Source organism: Myotis daubentonii, chromosome 17 (genome assembly GCF_963259705.1).
Source record: "Myotis daubentonii chromosome 17, mMyoDau2.1, whole genome shotgun sequence".
In the NCBI taxonomy this organism is placed as follows: Eukaryota; Metazoa; Chordata; class Mammalia; order Chiroptera; family Vespertilionidae; genus Myotis; species Myotis daubentonii.
Window position 1 is genome coordinate 53137564 of NC_081856.1, and position 21747 is coordinate 53159310.

At 65.4% G+C, this 21747-nt stretch overlaps 1 protein-coding gene across 2 annotated transcripts in view; it reads right to left on the minus strand.

Annotated features, from left to right (window-relative positions):
* Positions 1-21747, minus strand: part of AGO2 (argonaute RISC catalytic component 2) — a 51994-nt gene that overhangs the window by 11320 nt on the left and 18927 nt on the right. For both annotated transcript variants that reach the window (XM_059672375.1, XM_059672374.1), the window contains exons 2-17: positions 20341-20536; positions 14439-14559; positions 12872-13053; positions 12314-12450; positions 11687-11821; positions 11160-11247; positions 10261-10408; positions 9674-9793; positions 9457-9579; positions 8025-8158; positions 6281-6465; positions 5717-5876; positions 3878-3968; positions 3132-3326; positions 1402-1536; positions 920-1021 (exon numbers count right to left, since the gene is read on the minus strand). In XM_059672375.1, the coding sequence (XP_059528358.1) occupies positions 920-1021; positions 1402-1536; positions 3132-3326; positions 3878-3968; positions 5717-5876; positions 6281-6465; positions 8025-8158; positions 9457-9579; positions 9674-9793; positions 10261-10408; positions 11160-11247; positions 11687-11821; positions 12314-12450; positions 12872-13053; positions 14439-14559; positions 20341-20536 (2252 nt within the window). The remainder of the gene's footprint in view (positions 1-919; positions 1022-1401; positions 1537-3131; positions 3327-3877; positions 3969-5716; positions 5877-6280; positions 6466-8024; positions 8159-9456; positions 9580-9673; positions 9794-10260; positions 10409-11159; positions 11248-11686; positions 11822-12313; positions 12451-12871; positions 13054-14438; positions 14560-20340; positions 20537-21747) is intronic.

Sequence of the window (21747 nt, forward strand, 5' to 3'; positions counted from 1 at the left end):
AGGCCAGAGGCCCCCGCCCCTCCGTGTTCGCACGTGGGCCTGTGTGGAAGGGCGCCCGCTGGAGGCCGTGAGCGGGAGAGGCTGCCCAGGACCCACAGGGAGGCCACTGTCTCCAAGGCTCAGTCTCTCTTTGGTGGACACGGACGAGCCGTTCGGGCCTTGGGTTCACCAGGCCCCTAGGCCACACCTCGGCGTCGGGCAGTGACAATTCCCAGGAAACAGTCCAACTCCCAAGTTCACAGTGAAGTCTCAAGTTTTAGGTTCCCGTTCTCTGGGGAGGGTTACTCAAGTCCTACACAGACTCAGACCAAGCCCGTGTGCTGGGCTCTGAGGCAGGCAGCACCCCGGCTGGACTCCCGCTGCCCAGCTGGCAAGGGGCTGCCGGCACAGCACCCGCGTGGCAGCCCTCCCACAGGACCACCCTCTTCCCCGAGAGACGGGAAGAGCCAGAGACACGTCCCCAGGTGCCCAGCAAACACACGTGGGGGCGACACGTGTGGACCCCAACACGGGGTGTGAGCTCACCGAGGGGGCCCCTCGTCCCTCACCGCCCTTCCCACATCTCCGGAGCCCTCTTCGTCACCTGGTGCGAGGCCGACCTTCACCAGGTGGTCTCGTCGCCTGAGCTCTCACCCCGCTTGCTAAGCACCGGGCGCAGGGACACCCTGCCCGCACCCGTGCGCCTGCACCCGGCACTCACCGCTCCCGCCTGGACCTTATCTCATCTGAAATGCACCCCAGCTGCCCAGTGGGTCCCTTGTCCCCAACGCCCGGTGGTCCCGAGCCCCTGACCACGGCTGGGGCCCCTGCTGAGTGCTCCCCACCGAGTCCCACCCCGAGGGTCACACCTGCATGTGTCTGCTGAGTGTGACCTGACGTCACAGACACTGAGAGGCCCAAAGGGGACCCTCTGCCTCACCTGGATGCCAGCGTGGCTGCACAGGTAGAAGTCGAACTCGGTCGGGTGGGTGATCTTCGTGTCCACGGTGGTGCCTGCTGGAATGTTGCCGCTCTTCCCGACCTTCAGCAACACAGGAGTGTCAGCCATGCCCGGAGGGGGGCGCAGGGGGCAGCCGAGGAAGCCCAGCAAGCCCTGCCCACCGCCCTGAGGCTGGGCCCCCCTCCACGGGCCCCGTTCCACTCTTTACATTGACGGATACATTCGCTCAGCACTTTCCGGACCGGCCACAGCTGTGGCTACTCACTGGCGGGTTCTCTCAGAGCCGCCTCCCGGCCCTTTATCAGCTAAAGCTCGTCTCCGCCGGACCCGTGCGATTCACAGGGCCACGTGCTCGCCAAACGGAGGACGGCGCTTCTCTAATGCCCCAGGCCCGGACCCCACACAGCCCTCCGAGGGCAGCGGCTCCCGGAGCCCGCCGGCCCCGCGGCGAGGACACGCACCCGCTCGTTCTTGTCCGTGCAGAAGAGCCGCGTGTGGTGCCGCTTCTGCACCACGATGAACGTGATGCCCGGCTGGTAGTCCTTCTCCAGCTTGATGCAGGCCTCGCGGATGGCCAGCAGCTCGTGGTGCAGGACCTGCGGGGACAGAGGGCGTCAGGGCCAGCGTGTCCTCAGGGTCTGCTGCCGGGAGCAAGCCGCTTCGTCACAGGCAGCACATGACATGTAACTGCAGCCACGGCTCCGAGTCCCGCCGGCGTGTTCATGGCTGCGTGCTCTGCCTTTCGGGACCTACGCCTCCGTGTGTACAACGGAGAGACCGACACCCAGGGCTCAGGGGCCAGCGGCTTCAATGAGAAGATGGTAAAGCGCTCAGCTCGGAGTGTGCGCAGTGCTGGGCGAAGGCCGCACAGTGGCATGGGGCGCGGTGGGGGCACGGCACAGCCCTCGCCACGTCTGTCGTGGAGAAGAGCGAGCGGGCCTCGTGGGAAAGACACTGGCTTAGGCGTCGGAGGCAAGTCCAAGCCCTCGTCTGACATGAGCCGCGGTGTGGCTGGGGAGCCAGGCACCCTCTCTGATCCCGGTTTTCACTCTTAAGATGGGAATACCGACCTTGCAAGCTTGCTGTGCTGACTAAAGCGATGTGCAAAGCGTGTGCCGGGAGCCCCGGAGTTAGGGCACAAGGACGGCGAGGCCCCGTCTCGTTCCCTCCGTCTGTCATCCGAGAAGACGGGGACGTCCCCCACACACCCCTGAGGCTTCAGTGACTGTCCCCACTAAACACTGTTCTGCTGCCCTGACTATGCCTCCAACCCCACAGGAGAGGAGGGCGGAACTAGACGACGAAGAAGCCTGGAGCTCCGAGGAGCACCCTTCCAGCCGGAGGGAGGCGACCCAGAGTTCTGCGCTGGCGGTGCCACGGGGTCCACTGGCCTTGGCACCCAACAGGCGAGGGAGCGTCCAGCCCATCCCCGTCGCCGACCGCGGCCTCAGACGAGCCGCTGCCCTGGGCCCCGCCCTGCACCCAGCAGCTCACCCAGGCACCAGGGCGGCCCTCAGGCTCCTCCCGCCTGCACCCTGCCTCTGCCCTGAGAGCATCACCAGGTAACGCGTGTGTTGGGGACGTGGCGGGAGCAGAGGGGCAGGCACCGGCCAAGGGGCACACGCAGGGACAACCTCCGAAGACCCGGGCGGGACGACTCCTGCCGCCCAAGGCCCCGACCTGGAGGCGCCACGGCTGCTGTTCCCGCTCACCGCCCTCCTGCGGTGCTCCCTGCGCCTGTGACGCACCCCGCCTTCCAGACCGCCCTCCCTCCACGTCCCCCAAGATGCTGCCCCTCCCTCCCCATCCAAACAGCGGCCGGGCCTGCTGACTGCGTTCTAAGGGCTCCCAGCCACCCGCCCCACCCGGCGTGCTTCTCCATCACGCCACTCACTGCCTGCCCTGCGCACTGCAGCCCAATGGGGGGCCCACCCACAAAGCCTCCCCCACACCTGCCTCCGCCCGCACAGCTCTCCAGCCCCAAGCCCACCCATTGCTCCTCCCGCCCGTCTGTCCTGCCTCAGCGTCGCCGCCCGTGCCCACCGTCCCCATGACCTGACAAGCACAGGCACAGGGAGCGGTCGGACAGGCTGTAGATCGCACCCCCTTCTCTGCAGAGACCCCGAGAAGCCGCTCTGCCGGACAGACAGGCAAACCCCAGACACACTGAGCACAGCGCGGAGGCGCCCACCTGCTGGAACTGCCCCTCGGACACGCCGTCGCGGTAGAAGATGATGCGCGTGGGCTTGAAGCGCGTGGACTTGTAGAACTGGATGAGCAGCTCGCGCACCATGGCCGCCAGGTCCTGGATGATCTCCTGGCGGTGCTGCTGCACCCGCACGGTGGCGCAGTAGCGGTTGGGGTGGGCGTCCATGCTGCCCACGACCTGCGGGCAGGAGGCGGCGCGTCAGGGGCAGTGCTGCCGCTTCTCTCGGGAGGTGCCCGGCCTTCCTGGGCTCCCCGTGTGGAGGGGAAGCTGGCATTGGCCCCGTGCCTGGCATGGAGCAGGGCTGGACCCACGAGCTGCCCCGGGCAGAGGGAAACCCAACAGGTGGCTCCGGACAAACGAGGAGCACACACGGCCACCCGGCCCTCTGGCAGCCCCACGGGGTCGACGGGACCTGCAACCCCGGGCCTTCGCTCCTACCCCCGGGGGAGGCCGGGCTCAGCCCGAGGAAGGGGCAGCGGCCGGGTGTCAGCAGGGTCACCGTGAACCGAGGCCGCCAGGAGCAGCGCCCCCCTGGGTGGGACGGACACGCCGCTCTCACTGCTCCGCAGTCGCACTGACCAGCCCGCAGCGCCGCCCAGTGCCTTTCCCACGGGACCGGACGTCCCCAGCTGCCACCTAGCAGCCTCCTGCTCTCAGGAAGAGCTCTGGCCGCAATGGGACCGTGTCCCCCGCCCCCCCCCCCCCCCCCCGGCCAGCAGGGCACTCACGGCAGCGATGGAAGGCTTCTTCCCGTCCCCCGCGGGGGGGTGCGTGACATCGGCCCCCAGGAAGATGACCGGCTGCTGGAACACGGGCGGCCTTCGGGGGGAGAAAGAGCTTGAGGCCGAGGCCGGGCACCGCCCACTCCGCGCGGGCACCCGCTCCTGGGTGGCCAGGGCACTGGGCGAGGTTCTCTTAGCGACACTCAGAAAGCCTCACAGTACGTGGCAAGGCCACGTGAGCTTCGGAAGAACCCATGGGGAGAGGTGTGGTGGGCCGGCCGCTGAGGCTGGACGGGGCGGGGGGGAGGGTCCATCTCCGCACACACAGAACATTTCCCAAATAATACTTCCTGGCCCCCAGGAGGACAGGGTGCTTCCCACCCGGCAGAGGGAGCAACGGGAGTCGCCTCAGGGGGGCCCGACAGCACTCACACGGAGCCCCCCAGGCACTGAGGACCGCCCCCTGCCCGAGTGGAGTGAGGGAACGGGGGGGGGGGGGGGTGCCCTGTCAGGTCCCCCATCCGTGCCCAGCGTGGTCTAACCACCGCTGCCCGGCCCCCCAGGACATGGGAAGCTGCTTGCTACCCCTTCCCGAGCGTGGGATGCGCGGCCACTGGACACAGTCCTCCCCACATCTGTACAGAGGGGCCGGCGGGCACCCGCCCACCCGCCCGGGGCCCTGCCTCACGGCCGACCTGAGCTTCTGGGGTTAGAAGACCTCCTACTAACCCCTCCCCTAAGGCCGAGCGCCGCCGCTGGCGAGGCTGTGAGCAGCAGCGGGAGGAGCGCAGGCTCCGGCCCCGCCTGTCTGCACACACACCCTGCGCCCCCACCTGCTGCTCCCACCCCCAGTTCTGGATCATTCCCAACAGCAACCACTGCAGCCGTGACTCAAGCCTGTGGCTGGGCTCCACGCTCCTCCCACGGCTCCCTCCCTGCCTCGCTCGCTTGCCTGGAGCACCTGCGGTGAGCTCTGGAAGCAGAGGCCGGGTATGCCTCCCACGTTGCCACGGCAACCAGACTCCTCTTTGCAAGGTCACCACCTGCCTGACCTGCACGCCACCCGTCCGGCCTCAAGACAAACCACTTTGGGGTCCTGGGAGGACCCTCCCCTCCCTTCTCAGGCTCCACTGCCAGCTCCTGACCCCCATGGCCTTTAGCCCCAGACGCCCACATCCCTCCTGTCCGCACCCTCCAGCCGGGGGGCTTTAAGTCCCACCTCCACACCAGGAGCCCTGACACCAGACCTCACCCTCAACCCACCGTCTCCCCTCGAGGCCGACAGAGGCCGACACCCACACACACCCCCAGGGGGCCCTCCAGGCTTCCTCACCACCAATGCTGCCTTCTCTCTCCACGGCCCGGGACCTTGGACTCATCCCGGAATCTCCTCTCCTCTCATCAAACCCAACAGGTCTCTGAGTGCCCCCTCCCCACCCCGCCCCCTCCTCCGGGGATAAGGCAGGAGCCGACTGTGCTTTGGGAACAAGGTCGGACAGACCCCATTCACTCTCGAACCTCCAACTGCAGCATCCTGCCCAAGGGCACCCCCTCCCAGCAGCTGCAGCGTCTGTCAGTGACAGCGACACGCGTGTGTGCAGCCCCCCTGCCCCCGCCTGGGGCCTCACCTGCGTGTGTGCAGTCCCCCCCCCCCGCCCCCGCCCGGGGCCTCACCTGCCCTGAGGCAGCCCCCCGCCCCCCCCCGCCCGGGGCCTCACCTGCCCTGAGGCAGCCCCCCGCCCCCCCCGCCCGGGGCCTCACCTGCCCTGAGGCAGCCCCCCGCCCCCCCCCGCCCGGGGCCTCACCTGCCCTGAGGCAGCCCCCCGCCCCCGCCCGGGGCCTCACCTGCCCTGAGGCAGCAGGATGTTGTTCACGCCCCCCAGCTTGACGTTGATCTTCAGGCAGAGGTTGGACAGCGTCTGCGGCGTGGTCCGCTGCACATTCTTCATCTGCACGCACTGGGTGGCCATCCCCAGCACCGTGTCCCCCACACGCTTCACCTCGGCTGCGGCAGAGGGGGCGCTCAGGCCGCTCTCCTGGCACCTCCCTGAGCTCTCGCCCCGCCCGTCCGCCCGCCTGGGAGGCAGGGGCCAGGCAGGTGCAGGGAAATCAGAGCCTCTGGGTTCAAGTTCTGGCTCCACACCGCCCGCCTGCGCCAGCCTCGCCCTCACTCCTCAGGCAGGAGGGATGGGCAGAGCCCGGCTGGAAGCCAGGGGCTGGCATTCCTGGGGCGGAACGCCATCTTCCCCCACAGCACCCAGGACTCGAGGAGTGAACAATAAATGCCCCGGAAGCCTGTGCACCCTCAGCTAACACCAGGCTGAGCTCACAGAGCGGGCCGGGCCCACACCCCCACCGCCGGCTCCCCGGGGAAGCAGCGCCGCTCCCGCCGGCCGCCCGCCCGCCTACCGTAGACGGGGGTCTTGCCCGGCAGGATGACCACCACCAGCTGCAGGCCCGTGTACGTGTTCTTCAGGTGCCGGAACATCGGCTCCACGCTGTCGGCGCCCTGGGCGTACTTGCAGAAGCACGGCTGGCCCTGGATCGGCATCCCCGCGTCCCGGGAGATCTTTCTGAGCTGCTCCGTGAAGGACCTGGAGGAGCGGGCGCGTCAGGCCAGGAACCCCGCGTGCTGGCGTCCAGACCCAGCCCAACCCGTGCCGGGGGTCGGGGTCGGAGCCGCCGCCCTGGACAGAGCTGGCCCGCGCGTTCACGCGTGGAAAAGGGTGCAGTGCTGAGCACCCACAGGCCGCTGAGGAGTCACCCCAGCTCTTCTGCTCCAATAAACCGGAAGCCTCCCAGCTGGCCCCACGCTGGCCCCCGCCCCGGCCGTGGCCCCGTGCAGAGTGACGAGGTGCCGTGCTCACGGCCCCGCTTCCATGGGACACGCCCGCCCGCCCAGGCCGTGAATGCCCTCCACTGTGGGAGGGGCCGTGGCCCTCGTGTGCACAGCGCGGGGACGTGGATGACATCATCGTGGAAAAAGCAGGACGGCGAAGCTAGAGTCACACCTGCGGCTGCGGCCAGCGGGCACACACGCGGGCTCTATTCTAAGCTCCGGAGCAAAAACAACGGCGCCTTCGACAGAGGCTGAGGACACGGGTCCAGCCCAGCCGGTCGGTGTCGACAAAGGAACACGTTCGCGCCTGCTTTAGCGTCCACGTGCACTGACCGCGGGGCCACCTGGCTCCAGGCAAAGCGGAAGGAAGGGGCCAGGACAGACCCCGGGGACGGCCCGGCCCGGCCCAGACGTGGGCCCCAGCTCGACTCTGAGGGCTCTCGGGCGGCCAGCTGGCCCTGGGCGGGGGGCCGACAGCAGCCGCCCCCACAGCCCCTCCCCCCACGGCAGCTCCCTCTGCAGAAAGGTTCTTGGCGACACTCCCCGGCCTTGGTCTTGTCGCTCCCGCCTCCACCCGAGGGAGGAGGCTCCGCCGTGCGGGACGCTGCGGCTCCCGGCGCTGCTTTCAAAGGCTGTGCAGCTGGCTGGCCCCGCGTTGCCCAGCTCCCTGGAGGGGCGATCCCTGGCGGGGCTGTCGGGCACGCTCCCTGCCCAGGACAGCGGCCCAGACGACTTCCATTCCGCCCCTTCCAGGGAATAAGGCCCCTCTGACCATCCCGGCCTCCTTCTGGCTTCATTTTCTCCGCCTCCCTCCGCACGGACTATGTCGCTAATGTTCACTGAGTCCGCTTCTCTCTCTCGCCTCCCTTTTTTTTTTATATATATATATATTATTGATTTTTTACAGAGAGGAAGGGAGAGGAATAGAGAACTATAAACATCGATGAGAGAGAAACATCAATCAGCTGCCTCCCGCACACCCCCCAACGGGGATGTGCCTGCAACCAAGGTACATGCCCTTGACTGGAATCGAACCCGTACCCTTCAGTCCGCAGGCCGACGCTCTATCCGCTGAGCCAAACCGGTTAGGGCTCTCGCCTCCTTTTTTACACTCACTCCCGTTTGCTGTTCTCTCGTCTCATCTGTGCTGCCTTTCCCTCTGCTCGGACGACGGCTCCGAGCAGCTGTGGGGAGGGGCCCACACCGCACGGCCTGTCCCAGCGCGGCCTGTCCCTGCCTGGCCTGTCCCAGCGCGGCCTGTCCCTGCCCACCCCGTCCCTCCCGCCCGAGCCCGCACGGCCGCTGGCGCCTTACTTGAGGTGGACCTCGGTGCACTGGCGCTGGGGTGCGAAGCAGGCGATGGCCCACACCTTGATCTCAATGCCCGTGTGGAACTGCTTGTTCCTCATGTCCCAGACGCCCTGCACAGGCGTGGCAATCGCTTTATTCTGCAAATGGCAAGACGGTCAGAGTGAGGACAATGGGAACGCAGTCCTCGAACCTGGGGTTTTGTCACTGTCCCCGACCAGACGGTGGCTCCTGAGGCTCAGAACGGAATCTCTGTGTCGCCCACCTCGAGCCGCCCAGCACTGCAGGGGTCCAGGCGGCTGCGGGGGGCGGGCGGGGGGACAGGACGGATGGGTGGACAGAGGGGGATGGGGGATGGCTGAGTGGATGGACAGGTGGTGGGTGAGTGGATGGATGGGTGGGTAGATGAAGGCATGAAGAGGTGAATGGGGGACGGTGAGTGAGTAGACAGGGACGCTATGCAACTCACGTCACATATACATGCAACGACCTCCAAGACTTCTACGGGCTCTAAGAGAAAATACTAAGTAAAAAACAAAGCAAGGTGCAGAAGTGCATTTAATACGCCATCTGCAGCCCGGCCGGTGTGGCTCAGTGTCGACCTATGAACCAGGAGGTCACGGCTGGATTCCCAGTCGGGGCACATGCCCGGGTTGAGGGCTCGATCCCCTCAGTGCGGGGCGTGCGGGAGGCAGCCGATCCATGGTTCTCTCTCCTCATTGATGTTTCTCCCTCTTCCTTCCTCTGAAACCAATGAAAATAAAATAGAATAACATGCCTTCTGCACAGGAAGGGTGAAAACCCTGAGGCTACCCCTGGGCGGCTCGCAGAGGAGAACACACCAGTGGCTTCCTGGGGGCGACCGAGCTGAGAAAAAGAGACTTTTCCCTACAATTTCCTTGCTGCCTTCTGAGCTCTAAAACAAAAAATACAAAAGAAAAATACCCTACAATCAAAACTACCCCTTGCTGGCGGGGGACTCACTCCTTCCATGCTCCCGCTCACCGCGGAGCCCCGCCCCCCCCCAGGCTGTGAACCCGAAGGGACCAGCCACGAGGAGGGAGGGGACCCACGCATGAGCCCTGAAGGCTCGGTGGCCAGGACGCCTCTGCTTACGTGCTGATAAAAGCTGGGGGTCAGGGGGCAAACCCAAAGAGACGCCCAGGTGACCGACCCCCCGGGGCAGCGGGAAGCAGCGAGGCCTGGAGAGCAGCTCGTCGCCGAGAGCGCCCGGAGCCCAGGACAGGGCTGCCACTCTCCATGGACACCAGTCACCCTTGGGAGAGAGAGGCTGACTCCGAAAAACTTCAAGAAGAGCCAAGGAAACCGGCTCCCGTGCAGCCCTCACTCACTTCTCTGCCTGGACTTGGGGCGGCACCTGATGGGGGACACCCGTGGTCCGTGTGCGGACACCCCGGGCCCCGCCCCGCGCACGTACCCGGCCCCCGTAGAGGATGGAGGGCGGCTGCAGGACCCGGCCGGTCACGTCAGTCATCTCATCTTTGACCATGATTCCAAATTCCCGGACGTAGGGGTCGGTGTTGAAACTCGCACTTCTCATCTTGGAAAGGGGAGAACAGGCAGAGTCAGGGGTGTCGGCTGCTCCCAGAGCCGTGTCTGTCCCCACCCGGCTGCCCCCAGGACCGGACACTCACCAGCTTGCTAATCTCCTCTTGCCGATCGGGCGCCGACCTGGCCGTCGCTCTGATCATGGTTGAGGTCTGATTGTCAGTCAACTTCTTTATACATCTCTGTCCTGCCACGATGTTACAGACCTACAGAGGCGCAGACGCGGCGTCAGCGCAGGGCTGGGGGGCCTGGGACACGGGGGGCAGGGCTGACAGCAGGACTACACCCCGCTGGTGACAAGGCACCACCCTGTGGGCGGCTGTCCTGGCGCCGGGCTGTGGCCTCCGTCCTCACAGGGAAACAGCTGCCCGCCACGGAAGTCCACCTCCGGGCCACGGCGGATGGAGCTGAGCCACGGCCTTCGATGGGGGGGGAGGGGGGTACACACGGACCGAGAGTATGAACCACCGACAGAAAAGCGCCAGGACCGGGCGCCCCGCGGGCCCTCTTCCCAGGCAGGGCATTTTCAAACAACCAGTGAGAAAGTTCATTCTCAGAGCACATTCGCCCCTCGCCAGGGACCTGCCGGCACGGGCACGAGGCGCCAGCTCTCATCTTCCACGCGAGGCGTGGCAAGGACCCGCGGGGGACGGGCAGGGGAGGAGGGGCTTGCCTCGAGAGGAAGGTAGGTGTGTTTCTGCTCCTGCCCGACTTGTAAACATGGGAGGTGGGGGTAGCGCAGCACCAGCTTGTGCCGGTCCTTGAAGTACTGGGCCACCGTGCACTCCACCGTCTGCCCGCTCTCCTGCTGCAGCGGGAACCTAGGGGACAAAGAGGAGCCCGTGGGGATGGTGGCCCCCACGCCCGCCTGCCTGGGGCTGCGCCCCTCGGGGCAATGCTTGGGGCACACAGCCAAGGCCCCGCCCAGGGGCCAACAACAGACCCACCCCTGGGTCACCTGGACCGTCCCAGGCCCGGCCCTGCCACGCTCCCCGCAGCTGGGAAATAGGAACGCCTGTGAGCCTGTATGCAGGATGCCACCGGCACACGCGGCCACACACTCAGGCTCTGCAACTGGTCCACGGCCGCGAGCTCAGGTGCCGGCCGGGCCTGCAGCTCCCGGGTCTGCGCGGGCACCCTCGCCACCGGGTGGGTGGGCCGGTGCGGGACCAGTGCCCCACACCCTCTGGGCCAGGAGACCCTGCGGAGGAGGGGAGCGCACCTCCTGCTTCTCCCCAGGACGGTGCCCACCCTGCGGCCTGGCAGTCACTCCAGGGCCCTGGATCCGGCTGGTAAGTGAAGCCAGGGCCACTCACAGCTGAGACGGGGCCACGCCCAGGAACTGGGGGGGGAGAGCAGCCCGCTGCTCCCAGCATGCTCAGCCCCGAGCTCGGGACAGAGGGGCCCCTGCTCTACACGGCGGGGGCGCTGGTGGGAGCCCCCAGGTTCCTTCCACTGGGGGGTTTGGGAACCCTGGGCTAATTTCAAAACCGACTGGATCCTTTTTCCCGGAGCCACTGTCCCCACGGGGCCCCTGCCTGGCGGGAGGGCCACGGCCGGGGGAGCGGTTACGTTTGGTTGCTGGCCGGCCGCCGGGTCACGTTGCAGACGCGGTACTTCCTCTTCATCTGCCCACAGTGTGTGATCTCCACCTTCAGACCTGGCGGCACAGAGCAGCGCCTCAGCGTCGGGCAGCGGGCCCGGGCTCACCCAGGGGCGCCTCCGCCCCAGCTCGGCGAGGCCACGGCAGAAGAGGGGGACGGGCCCTCGGAGCAGCCTCAGCGAAGCGCCGCCGACGGCCGAGCCGGGTCCCCGGGCCCTGGTCGCTGCTCCAGGAGCCCCGGGCAGAGGGAGCGCTGACAGCGACAGCGCGGGGCTGCGAGGTGACCCCAGAACCAGGGCGCCCGCGCCTGAGGGGCCGCAGGACACTGAGCACAGCCACGCGGTCGCTGGGCCTGACCTCGGGAGGGACGCTGGTGGTCACCCTCGCTCCGCGCCCACAGGTGTCGAGGCAGGGAGCTCCCCCCCCACCCCCCGCGGAGAAGTGGGCTCGCTCGCCTGGGGGTGCCCCCGCCCCTCGGACCCGGGCGGGCACCCACCTTTGATTTCTTTGGTAAACTTGACCCTTTGGGAATCTGTCAGAGGTTTCTGTTGTTCTTCAATACTTTTAAAATCCAAAACTTCACAAACAAACTCGATGACTGGCTGTGCCTTATAGAACGCTGTTGCCGAGACTGGCGGCGGGAAAAGAGACACAGGCAGGGGCGTGACGGGGTCGCCCGCGCGGGCAGGCGAGCGGCACCTGCGCCCCCTCACTGACCGCAAAGCCCACCCTCGGGCCTTGGAGACGGACACCCCAACGTCACGCCCGTGAAGGCTGGATTCCCCACCCTCCGAGGCAGGGCTCTCTGAGGTGACAGCCCGGGCACAGCCTGAGAGCCACCGGGAGACAAGGGGACAGGCAGTGGGGGGTCCACCCCGCCCCCCAGAAAACCCCATCCTGCCCTGTGGACGCGGCCGCGGCCTCTGGGACCTTGTTAGATGCGGGCCCTGTGGGTGGCTCCTCCGCGAGGACCACGCCCGACGGCCAGGCAGGGGACACAGGCCGGAGACAGCGGCTCGGGCTCGGCAGAGGCCGTTGGGAGCCGGCCGGCCACGCGGGGCCTTCGGGTCGCGGCCCCCCGCAAGCCCCACCCAGCCCCACAGTGAAAACGAGCCCTGCTCACCATCAATATTTAGCATCATTTTCCAAAGAGAAGGGCGGACGGACTGATGGAAGCCGAACCACACTTCCCGGCCGCCGCCCAGGGGGTTGGAGCAGCCCTCGGAGGCCGTGAAGAAGGAGCGGCCCACGGGCGTGTACCTGCAACCGAGACCGGCTGAGCCCGCGGCCGCGCCGCCTCCCGCCCGGCGAGTGCCGGTGGCGACTGGGTGGGGGCGTGACCCCGGAATGAAGCAGAAGTCTCATCACGCCCGGCCCTGAGCCCCGACAGGCTCCCCCGGGGCCGCCCCGTCCTGCGGAGCGTGGGCGCCACGCCCCTGACAAGTCCCAAGTGCGGAGGCCACAGGGAGACGGTGGAGCGGCAGCGCTCAGGCCCCGCGGAGCGGAAGCCGCAGCGGCGCCCCACGCGGGGAGGGGGGCCTGCTGGGCTGGGAATTCCCGGGAATCTCTTTCGCATTAAAAATGTCCCCCGTTGGCACTGCTGGGCTCGCACGGCGCAAATGCACATGGCCGTCCCAGGGGACCGGGCCAGCTCCCCGCGCCCCCCCGCGGCGGGCCTCACCTCATGGACGGCAGGTGCCTCATGACCACGTCGAGGGCCTGGATCGTCTCGAAGGGGACGCTGGGCAGCCGCCCCGAAAGTGCATCGTGTAACGCCTGCAAGCTCACGCAGGACACCCACTTGATGGACACCTTGAAGATGCGGTCCTTCCCTTCGCCCGGCAGCGTGACCTCCAGCTCCACCTGGGGGCCCAGAGCGCAGGTCATCCACGCGGGCCTCCGCCCCACGTCAGGGGGGGTCACGCTCGGCCGGGGGTCGGGTCGGCTCCTCTGGGGAGCGTGTCCCCGGGAGAGGCAGGGCGGCCGGCGGGGGCCCTGGGAGTTCTGTCCCCAACGGAAACAACCGGCGGCGAGCTCTGCAGGGACCGAGTCACGAAGAGAAACCCTTCCCAGACGGACGTGTGGGCATGGAATCCGACCTGCCCGCCGGGCTCAGTGGTTGAGCGTCAACCTAGGAACCATTGATGCTTCTCTCTCCCTCTCCCTTCCTCCCTGAAACCAATATAAATGTATATATTTCTTAAAAGAGGAACCCGACCTATTTTACCCCGAGCTGTGCTGCCAACTTCTATGGGGGCACGTCTCACATTCGAACAGCGTGGGGACTCCCCCCCGAAGGAAAGTGGGGACCCCCCGAAGGAAAGTGGGGACCCCCTGAAGGAAAGTGCTCCTGAGCCCCTGGCGCAGCGATACACACGCAGACGAGTCTGAATGGGCTCGGTGTGGCTTTCCTTCTCACACTTTAACCAAAAACAAGTGTCAAGTCAAACGCAAAGCTCTCATCAATGAGTCTCCAACGCTCCGCTCGCTGGTTTGCAGGGGCGCCTCCCGCGCTAGCGGGCAGGGTCCTGGCACCCTCAGTGGGGACACCGGGCCATCGCCCCATGCCAGGGGTGCCCGTGCTATCTGAGCCACCAGCCTTCAGCACGGAGCCTTATCACGAGGCGCCTGGCCCAACGCCTCTGCTCTTATCGGGCACAGCCCCCGCCGGAGCCGCCCACGGGCGCAGGAGCTGTCTCCTTAGGGTGATGACTAAACGCACAGCAAACACCGCGAGCCTGCCGGGCGCACGGACAGCGGGCAGCAGGCGAGGCCTCTGTGCTGAGCCGCCCCGCGGGGACACCTTCTGGGCGGGAACTTCACCATTTTTTAAACAGCCACTCGCCCCAGAGCAGGACACAGACAGGAAGAGGGTGGCTCGAGCACGCAGGCCTCCCCGTGTCGGTCACTCCAGGTGAACCACTGGCTACAGGCGAAAGTCAGCCTTGTTTTACTGCCACGGACACACACACACACACACACACACACACACACACACACGCCTACAGCCGTGCGGGCACCTCTCCTCAGGCGTCACCACCCCAGGGGCCACCGGGCTCCTGTCTGCACACCTGGCAGCACCTGCCGCGTGGGCCTGTCTCACATGGGAAAGCCCAGTGGTTTCCAGACCTTCTCAACTCCTGTCTCCCAGGGCACCGGGCGGCGTCCTGACAGGCCCGTGCGCTCCCCCGCGGGACGGTCCCGCACAGCCAGCCACACGCAGGGCCCAGGCCCCGCCCGGGACTCACCTTCTCCCGCCCGATCGGAAGGGGCATCGCTGTGTAGAGGTTCTTCCTCCCGTCGAACACTGGCTTCCGATCCCCGAAGATCTGAGTTTTAAAGTGCTGGACCATGTGCTCCACTATTTCCCTGCAGCAGGACAGACGCGAGCGAAATGTTAAGAGCGGACGAGAGGCCCAGGCGCCACACCCTCCCGGCCTCGGCCCCGCAGGAGCGCCCGGCACTATCCCGGTGCGGCCTCTCCGTCGGGCTCCGGGACAAGGACCCTGAATTCCCCTCAGACCCCGAGTCGGCCTGACCAGCGGCCCAGGCACCACCAGCAGGGTCGCGAGTGCCCGTGGCTCTCCGCTGACGCCCGACGTGGGTGCTGTCGTCCTCGGGCCTCACAGCAGCTGACCCCGGTTCACAGGAGCTGCTCCGCCAAGTGCCCCCGGGCACCACGGGCCACGTGAGAGCCACGCCCCGCGGAGGCGCCGACCGGCGGGGGCAGGAGGAGCAGGGCCACGCAGGCATGTCTGCCGGCAGCTCAGGGCCGTGCGCGGCACCGCAATTCAACTCACGACCACGGGACGCGCGCGCACTCAGTGCCTAGCAGAGTACAGACGGGATGCCCGTGACCCCGGCCTGGCCCTGCGGCCCTCCAGGCAGACATGTGAAGGACGGATAGCGAGCGGCCGGCAGGAGGATGTGGCAAAGGGGAGACAATCCTGAGAGCAGGCGGGGGGGGGGGACCTAAAGCTCCCCCACGCTGGGGCCTGAGCCCCGCTCTGCGCAGGCTTCTCTCGGGCAGCCCTGCCCGGCCAGGAAGCAAGAATCAAAGGCACCCCCTCCGTCCCCAGAAAGCACGGACAGCGGCCTGCCCAGCTCTGCCCGCCGACCTTGCACGGCGCAATCACAGGGGCCCAGCAGTCCGGCCCGGACACCCCGTGCCCAGGAGTCCCCGGGGCAGACGGGGCCTCTCCATGCATCTCCTCTGACGGCGCCCCCGAGAACGCACCAGGCCTCCGGCCTCCGACACCACCTGGGAGATGACAGCCCGGGCAGTGCAAAGCGAGGGCCTCCGCCCAACGCCCTGCGCCTCCGCGTGCCACTGGCCACCGCGCCTCTCCAGCCACGGCGCCCCGAGCCTCAAGGTCAGGTGGCTCCGCTGGGAGCTCCACCCACATTGAGAACGTGACCGTGAGCAGAATGGAGAGGGCGCCGCCCAACCATTCTCTGAGGCTGGCGAAGCTTTCGTTGTTTTAAAATGTATTTTTATTGTTTCCGGAGGGGGAGGGCAAGGGAGGGGGGAGAGGGGGGAGGGAGGTGGAAAGGCAGAGAAACATCAATGAGGAGAGAGAATCACTGATTGGCCGCCCCCTGCATGGCCCACTGGGGATGGAGCCTGCAACCTGGGCATGTGCCCTGACCGGGAATCGGACCACGACCTCCTGGTCCATAGGTCGATGCTCAATCACTGAGCCACGCCGGCCGGGCAAGGCTAGCGTAGCTTTTATCTCAACGCCCGACAAGGTGATCATGGGCCAATCTCACTGATAAACACAGACGCAGAAACAAAGCAGTAACAAAAGGAATCCAGCAACACGTCAACAATAATACAACGTGTCAAGGTTGGGCAGACGCCAGGATTGAAAGGTCCGGTTTAAAGGATGAACGTAATTATGTGTAACAAATGAGACTTAAGTAACAGCCAGCTATAGACCTTCTGGAGGGAAGCAAAAGAGAAAAATCTGTAAGAAGCTGGGCAGACAAGATGTCTCAGCACATAAACAGTCTCAACTGTGAAAGAAAAGATTAACCGGACGATAGAAAAATCGAACGTCTTTCTCTTAAGATGCCTTCACTTGTGAAAAGAAAAGGCAGGCCGCCGCCTGGGAGAAATAGGCAAAAAGCCACCGACGAGGACTCGACCGGCGACAGGTCAGAGACGACAGCGGCTGCTGGGTGGGCCCGAAGGGACCTCGGGCGGAATCGAGAGCCCAGAGGACCGTGGCCTCACGGACGTTTCATTTACGAGAAGCAGCAGGAGAGAGAAGAGCTGAGGCAGCGAGGTTCCTGGTACGCAAAGCAACGAACTGGAGCCCGTGCACCCGAGACAAGGTCTGCGCTGTGCCTGCTGCCCGCTCACCCGACTGCGGGCAGGAGGCACCGGGAACGCCCAGGCCCAGCAGGCAGCTCCCCGGGCTCAGGGAACAGCCGTGCCAAGGGGACTCTGCTCGGCCATGACAGCTAGCACCCCGATGGGGGCACGCCGCCCCCCGATGGTGGCACCACTCTCTTGGCCTTGGCGCAGCCTCTGGGGGACTCTACCCAGTGTCTCCAGGGCACACTGCCCCGTAGGGAGCACAGTGTGGAAGGGGAGGGTCGGGGTGTCTGGAGCTGGCCTGGCAGCCGCACCCCAGGGGACAGCCCAGCCTGAATCCAGTCCTTGTCGCGGCCTCCCATTCCAGCCTCAGCCTCCCTCGGCCTGTGCTGACCTGCAGCCCCGCTGCCGCCGGTCTGGCCCCTCCTCCCCACCACTCACCCGGGCCAGTGCCCATCCCCAGGAGGGGGTTCCCTCAAGATGGCAGGAGCCGCCCAGTCGGTGTCAGCACCAACACGCCCATTTTCCTGGACTACTTTGACTGTAATTGCGGCAGGGCCTTAGCCAAACCGCACCACAATCAATCCTGTATAATAAAGAGCGAATACGCAACGGTTGTCACGCCCTCGTGCCAGGGCCGGGGGACCTGAGGCCGCGCCCCCCACCCCGGCCGGGGGACCTGAGGCCGCGCCCCCCACCCCGGCCGGGGGACCTGAGGCCGCGCCCCCCACCCCGGCCGGGGACCTGAGGCCGCGCCCCCCACCCCAGCTGGGGACCTGAGGCCGCGCCCCCCACCCCGGCTGGGGGACCTGAGGCCGCGCCCCCCACCCCGGCCGGGGACCTGAGGCCGCGCCCCCCACCCCGGCCGGGGGACCTGAGGCCGCGCCCCCCACCCCGGCCGGGGACCTGAGGCCGCGCCCCCCACCCCGGCCGGGGGACCTGAGGCCGCGCCCCCCACCCCGGCTGGGGGACCTGAGGCCGCGCCCCCCACCCCGGCTGGGGGACCTGAGGCCGCGCCCCCCATCCCGGCTGGGGGACCTGAGGCCGCGCCCCCCATCCCGGCTGGGGGACCTGAGGCTGTGCCCCCCGCCCTGTGGGGCTTGACGGGGTTGGGGCCGGCCGGGTCTGGGTCTTGCACGATTTCAAGGTGCGTGTGGGTGGGTGGCGACTTGACTCTGCGTCCCGCAGCGTGCCCCAGACTCTGACAGGAGGGAGATTTTCATACACATTTTACTAATTTTTTTTTTCATCTCTGACACTTCTATTATAGAGAAAGGGCAAACAACAATATTAAAATATTTCCTCTAATTAATTCCCTTTTAATGTGCACGAATTTTGTGCACCGGGCCACTAGTAGTAAAATAAAAAACCCCAGATGCTCACACACTTAACCAGGCGGCAACTCCCAGGCTCGGCACCCAGGGGCAGCAGGACATGCTGGGACATGGCTGGTGGTGGCCAGAGGTGCAGCCCAGGGCCCGCCTTTGCTACTTTCTGTCTGACTCGAGGGAATTTCTAGTGGGTAACCTTCAAACCCAACGGGGGAGGAGGGGCGGGGGGGCAAGACACCTCACTTTAATCACCGCCAACCGCTTCCGTCACCAGATAACACAACCTCAGGCAGACCTCTTTTCATAAAAGGTGCTCCCTGCGCGCTGTGGTTGGCGGCACAATCAGACCCACAGATCGGACCACCAGGGCCCGGGAAGTGCTGCCTCCGTGCCCTCCACCAGCACCGAGTGTCCTGACCAGACTCTCACACACAAACCAACAAGCCCCCAATAAACCCAACAACTTATGTGAGATGGACCGACTCCTTAAAAGACACAAACTACCAAAACTAATACAGAAAGAAATGAAAAAAAACAACAAACACAACAAGAGACAGAATTGTCTAATATCTGATAAAGAAATCAAACTGTTGCCCGGCTTGCGTGGGTCAGTGGCTAAGCGTCAACCCAGGAGCCAGGAGGTCACGGTTTGATTCCTGGTCAGGGCCCAGGCCCAGGTGGTGGGCTCGATCCTAGTAGGGGGCGTGCAGGAGGCAGCCGATCCATGGTTCTCTCTCATCATGGATGTTTCTATCTCACTCTCCCCCTCGCTCTCCCTTACTCTGTGAAATCAATAAAAACATATTTTAAAATATACAATTTGGTGGTTTTAGCGGATTAGAGAGTTCTGTAGCCATCAGCACCATGCCAGTTTTGAACACCTTCATCACCCCAGAAACCCCAGACTCATTAGCAGTCTCTCCCACCCCTTCTAGAGAAATGAAATGTTAAAATACAACTTAGAGTGACAACATAACATCCTGAAGAGCAAATGAGACCCTTGAGCTGCACATTATGAATACTTGCGAAGAGAAACTACGGCAGCCGCCTGTCGAGAACGTGCTCTGTTTATGGACTGAAGACTCCGTGGCAATCCCCCCAAACTTAACTACAGATCACAGCAACCCAGTACCAGCTCCCAGAGCGGCCTGGCAGTTCATGCACGTAAACCGATTGCCCTGAAGGTGACGGGCCGAGCAGCGCAGAAAGAAGCGCTCTTTAACAGGCCCTCACCTCACACCGTACAAACCATCATTTCAAGATGGACCGAGACCCAGATACACAAGCCACACTGTCATCCTTGTAAAAAAATAAAATATAAATAGGGGGGTATCTTTGTTACCTCTAGGAAAGCGAACGCTCCTTAGAGAGAACCCACCGTGTAAAAACCATTTTCAAAATTTGCTGCTGTACTTCAGAGACATAGAAAGCTCTGCTCACCGACGCCGGCAGTGAAATGGCCAGCTCCGCTGTGCGGCTCGCCCAGTCACACCTGTGCCCACAGACACACGGCCCCCGCCCGGGAACCAGAGACAAGCACCGAAGGCCGGAGAAGACCAGCCGGCCAGCGCGTGCCGACAGGGCGCAGAGAGGGCCCACTGGTCGTTTCCCACACCCGCACCCGCACCTGCACCCACACCCGCACCCGCCCTGTGCCCGCACCCACACCCACACCCGCCCTGTGCCCGCACCCACACCCACACCCGCCCTGTGCCCGCAATCCCCCTCCCCGCTGTGTGCCTAAGAGAAACGCGACGAAAGCAGGTTCACAGCAGCTTCGTGCAAAGCCGGGCGGCCGAGCCTCTAACAGGAGGGGAGTGACTAGATGATGCAACGGCCCAGGCTGGTGTGGCTCAATGGATAGAGGGCCGGCCTGCGGAGCAAAGGGTCCCGGGTTCCATTCCGGTCCAGGGCATGTGCCTGGTTGCAGGTTCCTCCCCGGCCCGGGCTGTGGTCGGGGCTCGTGCAGGAGACACACAATCGATGTGTCTTTCTCACATCGGGTCTCTCTGTCTCTCCCCCTCTCCCCCTCTCTCTAAAATCAATGGAAAAACACCCTCAGGTGAGGATTAAAAAAGAACAATAAATAGATGAATGAATGAAATGATGAGCTATTCACGTCAGGCGGTCCTGAGCAGTAAGACAAGAAGCTCCTAACACGAGGATGCCGGTCCACCTAGAAACACGGGCCGGGGAGCGGACGGACAAGGGGCTGAGCCCACAGGGACACGGCTCGGACACGACCTCAGAGGGCAGGGCTGACGGGCAGGGGCGGGCGCCGCTCTGGGGGCGGGCAGCTGTGAGCGTGTGGACACGCACTTCACTGCACCGCGAGACAAAACCGCTTTCCACAGCATCCACGCGACGGGAAGGAACTTCCAGGGGAGGAAGTGGGAGGCCCCGCTGGACCGAGCTGACCAGCACCTGTGTCTGCAGCAAAGTTCACACCGACCGACCGACCGACCGACCGAACGACCCGTCCTGAGGACACGGTACCTGTTCACTCTCCGCGGGCATTTCTCTGGCTTGATATCCAACTCGTAGTGATAGATGTCGATTTTCGGAATGTCCATTTCAAAGAAGTTGGCCTGTAACTTGATTGTTCTCCCCGAGGTCCCGAAGTCCGGTCTGGGCGGAGGCTTGAAGGCATATCCTTGGATGGGGGGCGGCGGCGGCGCCGGAGGCGCGAGCACTGCAAGGCAAAGAGGTCACGTCACGCGGGAACGGAACGGGAACGGGGGGCTCCCTGAAGCAGGATGGTCCTGGCTGGGCCATCCTCCCCCTCCCCGGACCCCACGCCCAGTCCCCCCCCCGCCCCGTCCTCCCCTGGCTCTGCCCAAACCCCCGAAATGTGGCATTTTCCCTGCTGAGCGCTCACAGCCCACAGCCCTGCCCCCGCAGCCCCTCCTGCCATCACAGCCTGGTCTGCCCACCGCCAAGACCCTTCCCACCTCACCCACGGCCACTGCACGACCCTCGTCACCGTCCATCTGCTTGTCCCTCAGTCACCGTCCCACCCCCCTCCGCCCAGTGCTCTCTGCTTCCAGGCCGTGTCTGAGTCACCTGCCCAGCGCCTCCGTGGCTCCCCAGCACCACTCGACACCTAGGCACCTGCAAGTCCCCACAACCTGGCCCGGCCTCACCCCCCAGGGCCCGGTCCTGACGGGGCCCATCAGCTCCTCACAGCGCCGGCTCCCTCCTCCCTCCCTCGCGTGCCCAGTGCAGGCGTGCCAGCCTGTGCTACCGCCACAATTGAGGTGCCTGGCTCCCCAGTGGGAACATGAGCATCTCCGAGGGTCTGAGGGCACATGACACACAGTAGGAGCGCAGGCCCTCGATCCCCCTCGCTTGCCCGCGAGGACACCGACACTCAGACGGCGAGGAGAGGCGAGTCACACGGAGCCTGCCCTCCACTGTGGCCACCAAGCCACCGCGCCTACCAGCTCCTCCGGTGACTCCCGGGCCCCTCACAGCTGTGCGGGGCCCACGGGCACCTGCACGGCCACGGTCTCTCTGGTCCCGGAAACCGCGACTCAGCACCTCTAGTCTAGACCAGCGGCCCCCCGCCCCCCGCCCCCCACCCCGACAGGCAGCGTCTCCACAGAGCCAGCGCCTCGCTCAGAGGGCACTCAAACCGCTCGGTGTCACCTTGCCTGCAGGGGAGACGGGAAGGCGGGCGCTGTGAGCAACGGCAAGGAGACAGGCGAGTCATCGATGGCCGGCACCCCCATTCACACCGCCGACTGGACAGGGTGTGCTCCCAAAGGAAGCAGAAGGAGCTCCACCCCCCCTAAAGTGTGCAGAGATTCCACTAGAGCCGCTAGAGCCGTGGCCTCAGCCTCAGCGGAGAGAGCGCCAGCCTGCGGACTGAAGGGCACACTGATTTCCGATCAAGGGCACAGG